This window comes from Serinus canaria, unplaced genomic scaffold (genome assembly GCF_022539315.1).
Source record: "Serinus canaria isolate serCan28SL12 unplaced genomic scaffold, serCan2020 HiC_scaffold_376, whole genome shotgun sequence".
NCBI lineage: Eukaryota > Metazoa > Chordata > Aves > Passeriformes > Fringillidae > Serinus > Serinus canaria.
This window is the reverse complement of record NW_026108490.1, coordinates 1-8,387: the sequence shown is the minus strand read 5'-3', so window position 1 is coordinate 8,387 and position 8,387 is coordinate 1. Positions and strand designations below refer to the sequence as shown.

Genomic DNA, 8,387 nt, shown 5'->3' with positions numbered 1-8,387 from the left:
GCTCTGACAGTTTTGGGGGGTCAGACACATGTTGGGGCGGTTGGGCGTTTTTGGGGGGCTCTTACACATTTTGGGGTTTGGGCTATTTTTGGGGGTCTCAGGCAACTTTTTGGGGGGCTCTGGCACCTTTTTGGGGCTCCTGGGGATTTTTGGGGGGCGGTCCTGGGGGGGTTTGGGGGGTCCTGGAGAGTCTGGGAGGGGATTTGGGGGGTCCTGGGGTTTTGGGGGGATCCTGGGGGGGGTTGGGGATCCTGGGGGGTCTGTGGAGGGGATTTGGGGGGTCCTGGGGTGTTTTGGGGGGTCCTGGGGGGTCTGGGAGGGGATTTGGGGGGTCCTGGGGAGGTTTTGGGGATCCTGGGGGGTCTGGGAGGGGATTTGGGGGGTCCTGGGGGGGTTTTGGGGAGTCCTGGGGGGTCTGGGAGGGGATTTGGGGGGTCCTGGGGGTGTTTTGGGGGGTCCTGGGGGTGTTTTGGGGTCTCCCCAGAATTTGGGGGTGTCCAGGGCGGGTCTCAGGTGCCCCCCTGGTCCTTCCCCATTAAGGAGGGACCCGAATTTTGGGATTGTCCCCAGCTTTTGGGGGGTCCCTGTGGGTCCCCAGATTTTGGGGGGGGTCCCTACGATTTTGGGGGGCTCTCCCCGGATTTGGGGGGGTCTCCCCAGGATTTGGGGGTGCCTAAGGTGCCCCCCAGGTCCTTCCCCGACGAGGAGGGACCCAAAGTTGGGGGGAGGAGTCCCCGAATTTTGGGACTGTCCCCAGGTTTGGGGGGTCCCTGTGGGTCCCCAGATTTCGGGGGGCTCTTCCCGGATTTGGGGGGGGTCTCCCCAGGATTTGGGGTGTCTGAGGTGCCCCCCCGGTGCCCCCCAGGTCCTTCCCCGATGAGGAGGGGCCCAAGCACTGGAGCCCCGCCCGCTACGAGCACGTGATGAGGCTGCGCCAGGAGGCGCTGGAGGCCGCCCGGGCCATGTGGGCCGATTACCTGCTGGTACGGGGGGGCTCAAACTGGGGAGAGGGTCCCCAATTTGGGGAGGGGTCCCCAAGGGTCCCTCAAGGGTCCCCAAGTGTCCCTGAGCCCCGGGGTGGGGGGAAAAGCCCCCCAGAGGGGACAAACTCAGCCCCAGGTGTGTCTGTGCCAGGTGGGGGGTGCTGGAGTTGGGGGGGATCTGAATTTGGGGAGGGGTCCTGAATGTGGGGAGGGGTCCCCAATTCGGGGAGGGGTCCCTCAAAGGGTCCCTCAAGGGTCCCCAAGTGTCCCTGAGCCCCAGGGTGGGGGGGAAAAGCCCCCTCAGAGGGGACAAACGCAGGCCTGGGGTGGGGGACACTGGGGACACTCAGGGAAAGGTGTGGATGTGTTTGATTTGGGGAGGGGACCCCAATTCGGGGAGGGGTCCCCAAGGGTCCCTCAAGGGTCCCTGAGACCTGGGGTGGGGGGAAAAGCCTCCCCAGAGGGGACAAACTCAGCCCCAGGTGTGTCTGTGCCAGGTGGGGGGTGCTGGAGTTGGGGGGGATCTGAATTTGGGGAGGGGTCCTGAATGTGGGGAGGGGTCCTGAATGTGGGGAGGGGTCCCCAATTCGGGGAGGGGTCCCTCAAAGGGTCCCTCAAGGGTCCCCCAGTGTCCCTGAGCCCCAGGGTGGGGGGTAAAAGCCCCCTCAGAGGGGACAAACGCAGCCCTGGGGTGGGGGACACTGGGGACACCCAGGCCCAGGTGTGGGTGTGTCTGAACTGGGGGGGTCTAAACTGGGGAGGGGTCCCCAGTTTGGGGAGGGGTCCCTGAGGTGTCCCAGGTGTGTCCCAGGTGTTTTTTGTTCCTGGACGCAATGTCCTGGTGAACCCTGACACACTGGGGGTGTCCCAGGTGTCACACAGCTGTGTCCCAGGTGTGTCCCAGGTGTGTCTCAGGTGTGTCCCAGGTGTGTCCCAGGTGTGTCTCAGGTGTGTCCAGGTGTGTCTCAGGTGTGTCTCAGGTTTGTCCCAGGTGTGTCCCAGGTGTCACACAGGTGTGTCCCAGGTGTGTCTCAGGTGTGTCCCAGGTGTGTCTCAGGTGTGTCCCAGGTGTGTCCCAGGTGTGTCAGGTGTGTCCCAGGTGTCACACAGGTGTGTCCCAGGTGTGTCAGGTGTGTCCCAGGTGTGTCCCAGGTGTGTCAGGTGTGTCTCAGGTGTCACACGGGTGTGTCCCAGGTGTGTCTCAGGTGTCACACAGGTGTGTCCCAGGTGTGTCAGGTGTATCCCTGTCCCCAGTTCCTGGACACAGACAATGTCCTGGTGAACCCTGACACGCTGGGGGTGTCCCAGGTGTCACACAGGTGTGTCCCCGGTGTGTCCCAGGTGTGTCTCAGGTGTGTCCCAGGTGTCTCAGGTGTGTCCCTGTCCCCAGTTCCTGGACGCAGACAATGTCCTGGTGAACCCCGACACGCTGGGGGTGTCCCAGGTGTCACACAGGTGTGTCCCAGGTGTCACACAGGTGTGTCCCAGGTGTCTCAGGTGTGTCCCTGTCCCCAGTTCCTGGACGCAGACAATGTCCTGGTGAACCCCGACACGCTGGGGGTGTCCCAGGTGTCACACAGGTGTGTCCCAGGTGTCACACAGGTGTGTCCCAGGTGTCTCAGGTGTGTCCCTGTCCCCAGTTCCTGGACGCAGACAATGTCCTGGTGAACCCCGACACGCTGGCCGTGCTGGTGGCCGAGAACAGAACCGTGGTGGCGCCGATGCTCGACTCGCGCGCGGCCTACTCCAACTTCTGGTGCGGCATCACCCCCCAGGTGAGTGCAAAGGGCACAGGGGAGGGCGGGGCACCAACAGGGGAGGGCGGGGCCATGTGAGGGTGGGGCACTGACAGGTGAGGGTGGGGCACAGCTGAGGGTGGGGCACTGACAGGTGAGGGTGGGGCACAGCTGAGGGTGGGGCACTGACAGACAGGGGAGGGTGTGGCACTGACAGGTGAGGGTGGGCACAGGGGAGGGTGGGGCACTGACAGGGGAGGGTGGGGCCATGTGAGGGTGGGGCACTGACAGGTGAGGGTGGGGCACAGCTGAGGGCGGGGCACAGCTGAGGGTGGGGCACTGACAGGTGAGGGTGGGGCACAGCTGAGGGTGGGGCACAGCTGAGGGTGGGGCACTGACAGGTGAGGGTGGGGCACAGGTGAGGGTGGGGCACAGCTGAGGGTGGGGCACTTACAGGGGAGGGTGTGGCCATTCCCAGTGGTCACTCCCTCACTCCTCTCTCCACTCCCATTGGTCACTCAGCGGTCACTCCCCACTCACATTGGTCACTCCCACTGGTCACTCAGCAGTCACTCCCCACTCACATTGGTCACTCCCACTGGTCACTCAGCAGTCACTCCCCACTCCCATTGGTCACTCCCGGCGGTCACTCAGCGGTCACTCCCCACTCCCATTGGTCACTCCCATTGGTCACTCAGCGGTTACTCCCCACTCACATTGGTCACTTAGGGGTCACTCCCCACTCTGGTCACTCAGGGGTCACTCCCCACTCCCATTGGTCACTCCCATTGGTCACTCAGGGGTCACTCCCCACTCCCATTGGTCACTCCCATTGGTCACTCAGTGCTCACTCCCCACTCTTATTGGTCACTCCCATTGGTCACTCAGCGGTCACTCCCCACTCCCACTGGTCACTCAGTGGTCACTCCCCACTCCCATTGGTCACTTCCCATTCCCATTGGTCACTCAGCGGTCACTCAGCGCTCACTCCCCACTCTTATTGGTCACTCCCACTGGTCACTCAGGGGTCACTCCCCACTCCCATTGGTCACTCCCGGCGGTCACTCAGCGGTCACTCCCCACTCCCATTGGTCACTCAGGGGTCACTCCCCACTCACATTGGTCACTCAGGGCTCACTCCCCACTCCCATTGGTCACTCAGGGGTTACTCCCCATTCCCATTGGTCACTCAGCGGTCATTCAGCGGTCACTCCTTTCCCAGGGCTATTACCGCCGCACGGCCGCCTACCTGCCGATCCGGCGCCGGGAGCGCCGCGGCGTCTTCGCGGTGCCCATGGTGCACTCCACCTTCCTGCTGGACCTGCGCCGCGAGCGCGCCCGCGACCTGGCCTTCCACCCGCCCCCGCCCGGCTACCGCGGCGCCCTGGACGACATCCTGGTCTTCGCCGCCGCCTGCCGCCACGCCGGTGAGCACGGGATTGGGTTGGGATGGATTGGGTTGGGATTGGGACATCCTGGTCTTCTCTGCCGCCTGCCGCCACGCCGGTGAGCAGGGGATTGGGTTGGGTTGTGTTGGGATGGGATTGGGACATCCTGGTCTTCGCCGCCGCCTGCTGCCACGCCGGTGAGCATGGCATGGGATTGGGTTGGGTTGGGTTGGGATGGGATTGGACATCCTGGTCTTCGCCGCCGCCTGCCGCCACGCCGGTGAGCAGGGGATTGGGATGGGTTGGGATGGGTGGGGTTGGGTTGGGTTGGGTTGGTTGGGTTGGGTTGGGATGGGACTGGGACATCCTGGTCTTCGCCACTGCCTGCTGCCACGCCGGTGAGCACGGGATTGGGTTGGGTTGGGATGGGTTGGGTTGGGTTGGGTTGGGATGGGATTGGGACATCCTGGTCTTCGCCGCCATCTGCTGCCACGCCGGTGAGCAGGGGATTGGGTTTGGGATGGTTGGGTTGGGATGGGATTGGAACATCCTGGTCTTCGCCGCCGCCTGCCGCCACTCTGGTGAGCAGGGGATTGGGTTTGAGATGCGTTGGGTTGGGATGGGATTGGGACATCCGGGTCTTCGCCGCCGCCTGCTGCCACGCCGGTGAGCAGGGATTGGGTTTGGGATGGTTGGGTTGGGATGGGATTGGGACATCCTGGTCTTCGCCGCCATCTGCTGCCACGCTGGTGAGCATGGCACAGGATTGGGTTTGGGATTGTTGGGTTGGAATGGTTGGGTTGTGTTGGGATTGGGACATCCTGGTCTTCTCTGCCGCCTGCCGCCACGCTGGTGAGCACGGGATTGGGTTGGGTTGGGTTGGGTTGGGTTGGGTTGGGGTGGGATGGGTTGGGTTGGGATGGGTTTGGGACATCCTGGTCTTTGCTGCCGCCTGCCGCCACGCCGGTGAGCAGGGGATTGGGTTGGGTTGGGTTGGGTTGGGTTGGGTTGGTTGGGTTGGGTTGGGTTGGGTTGGGTTGGGACATCTGGTATTCTCTGCCGCCTGCCGCCACGCTGGTGAGCATGGGGTTGGGTTGGGTTGGGATGGGTTGGGTTGGGTTGGGTTGGGATGGGATTGGGACATCCTGGTCTTCGCCGCCATCTGCCACCACGCCGGTGAGCATGGCATGGGATTGGGTTGGGTTGGGATGAGATGGGTTGGGTTGGGATGGGATTGGAATGACATGGTCATCTTTGCTGCCACCTGCCGGTGAGCATGGGGGGGTTGGGATTGGTGGGTTGGGATTGTAGGATTGGGTTGGGTTGGGATTGGAATTGGGCTGGGATTTGAGATCGACTTTGGGTGATCCCAGCATAGGAGTGACTCCCCCATCCTGATCCTGCTCTGGTCCCATTCCTGATCCCAATCCCAACATTCCTGATCCCATCCCCAACATTCCCGATCCCATTCCCAACATTCCCCATCCCAACATTCCAGGGGTGCAAATGTTCGTGTCCAACCGGGAGCAGTTTGGGTTCCTGCCGGTGCCACTGCCATCCCTGATCCCAATCCCTGATCCCAATCCCTGATCCCATCCCTGATCTCAGTTCCTGATCCCATCCCTGATCCCAGTCCCTGATCCCAGTCCCTGATCTCAGTTCCTGATCCCATCCCTGATCCCATCCCTGATCCCATCCCTGATCCCAGTCCCTGATCCCATCCCTGATCTCAGTTCCTGATCCCAGTCCCTGATCCCATCCCTGATCCCAATCCCTGATCCCAATCCCTGATCCCATCCCTGATCTCAGTTCCTGATCCCAGTCCCTGATCCCAGTCCCTGATCCCATCCCTGATCCCAATCCCTGATCCCAGTCCCTGATCCCATCCCTGATCCCATCCCTGGTCCCAGTCCCTGATCCCATCCCTGATCCCATCCCTGGTCCCAGTCCCTGATCCCATCCCTGATCCCATCCCTGATCCCATCCCTGATCCCAGTCCCTGATCCCATCCCTGATCCCATCCCTGGTCCCAGTCCCTGATCCCATCCCTGATCCCATCCCTGGTCCCAGTCCCTGATCCCATCCCTGATCCCAGTCCCTGATCCCATCCCTGATCCCATCCCTGATCCCAATCCATGATCCCAGTCCCTGATCCCAGTCCCTGATCCCAATCTCTGATCCCGGTCCCTGATCCCATCCCTGATCCCAGTCCCTGATCCCAATCTCTGATCCCATCCCTGATCCCATCCCTGATCCCATCCCTGATCCCATCCCTGATCCCATCCCTGATCCCAATCCTGATCCCATCCTGATCCCAATCCCTGATCCCATCCCTGATCCCATCCCTGATCCCATCCCGATCCATCCCTGGTCCCAGCTCTATCCCATCCCTGATCCCATCCCTGATCCCATCCCTGATCCCATCCCTGATCCCAATCCCTGATCCCAATCTCTGATCCCATCCCTGATCCCATCCCTGGTCCCAGTCCCTGATCTCATCCCTGATCCCAGTCCCTGATCCCAATCCCTGATCCCAGTCCCTGATCCCATCCCTGATCCCATCCCTGATCCCATCCCTGATCCCAATCCCTGACCCATCCTGATCCATCCCTGATCCCATCCCTGGTCCCAGTCCCTGATCCCAGTCCCTGATCCCATCCCTGATCCCAGTCCCTGATCCCAATCCCTGATCCCAGTCCCTGATCCCATCCCTGATCCCAATCCCTGATCCCATCCCTGATCCCATCCCTGATCCCATCCCTGGTCCCAGTCCCTGATCCCAGTCCCTGATCCCATCCCTGATCCCAGTCCCTGATCCCAATCCCTGATCCCAGTCCCTGATCCCATCCCTGATCCCAGTCCTGATCCCAATCCCATGATCCCAGTCCCTGATCCCATCCCTGATCCCAATCCCTGATCCCATCCCTGATCCCATCCTGATCCATCCCTGGTCCCAGTCCCTGATCCCAGTCCCTGATCCCATCCCTGATCCCAGTCCCTGATCCCATCCTGATCCCAGTCCTGATCCCATCCCTGATCCATCCCTATCCCATCCCTGATCCCATCCCTGATCCCAGTCCCTGATCCCATCCACTGATCCCATCCCTGATCCCATCCTGATCCCATCCTGATCCCAGTCCCTGATCCCATCCTGACCCTCCTGATCCCAGTCCCTGATCCCATCCCTGATCCCAGTCCTGATCCCATCCTGATCCATCCCTGATCCCATCCTGATCCATCCCTGATCCCATCCCTGATCCCATCCCTGATCCCAGTTCCTGATCCCATCCCTGATCCCATCCCTGGTCCCAGTCCCTGATCCCATCCCTGATCCCATCCCTGATCCCAGTCCCTGATCCCATCCCTGATCCCATCCCTGATCCCATCCCTTGTCCCAGTCCCTGATCCCATCCCTGATCCCATCCCTGATCTCAGTCCCTGATCCCAGTCCCTGATCACATCCCTGATCCCAGTCCCTGATCCCATCCCTGATCCCATCCCTGATCCCATCCCTGATCCCATCCCTGATCCCAGTCCCTGATCCCATCCCTGATCCCAGTCCCTGATCCCAATCTCTGATCCCGGTCCCTGATCCCATCCCTGATCCCAGTCCCTGATCCCAATCTCTGATCCCATCCCTGATCCCATCCCTGATCCCTCCTGATCCCATCCCATGATCCCATCCCTGATCCCAGTCCCTGATCCCAATCTCTGATCCCATCCCTGATCCCATCCCTGATCCCAGTCCCTGATCCCAATCTCTGATCCCATCCCTGATCCCATCCCTGATCCCATCCCTGATCCCAATCCCTGATCCCAATCCCTGATCCCAATCCCTGTTCCCATCCCCGATCCCGTTATTCCCGTTATTCCCGTTATCCCAGGGGTGCAGATGTTCGTGTCCAGCCGGGAGCAGTTTGGGTTCCTGTCCCCGATCCCAATCCCCGATCCCGTTATTCCCGTTATTCCCGTTATCCCAGGGGTGCAGATGTTCGTGTCCAACCGGGAGCAGTTTGGGTTCCTGCCGGTGCCGCTGCGCTCCCAGAGCTCCCTGCGGGACGAGGCCGAGAACTTCCTGCACGTCCAGCTGGAGATCATGGGTGAGACCCCCACGGATCCCCAGGGATCCCCACGGACCCGGGGCCTCGGGATCGGCCCGAGGGATCCAGGGCTTTGGGGTTGTGGGGGAGGGGAGGATCCCAATGGATCCCAATGGATCCCAATGGATCCAGGGCCTTGGGGTTGTGGGGGAGGGAAAGATCCCAATGGATCCCAAAGGA

At 61.8% G+C, this 8,387-nt stretch overlaps 1 protein-coding gene across 1 annotated transcript; it reads left to right on the top strand.

The window, feature by feature from the left end:
• Positions 1–865: 865 nt before the first annotated feature.
• On the top strand, positions 866–8,285 carry LOC127061258 (procollagen galactosyltransferase 1-like; the record flags this gene model as incomplete). Its single annotated transcript, XM_050987885.1, has 9 exons — positions 866–983; positions 1,135–1,186; positions 1,775–1,909; positions 1,942–1,996; positions 2,189–2,210; positions 2,347–2,438; positions 2,575–2,758; positions 3,942–4,146; positions 8,088–8,285. Coding segments are annotated over 9 exons (1,061 nt in total), but the record flags the coding sequence as incomplete, so codon positions are not given.
• Between the last annotated feature and the right edge of the window lie 102 nt (positions 8,286–8,387).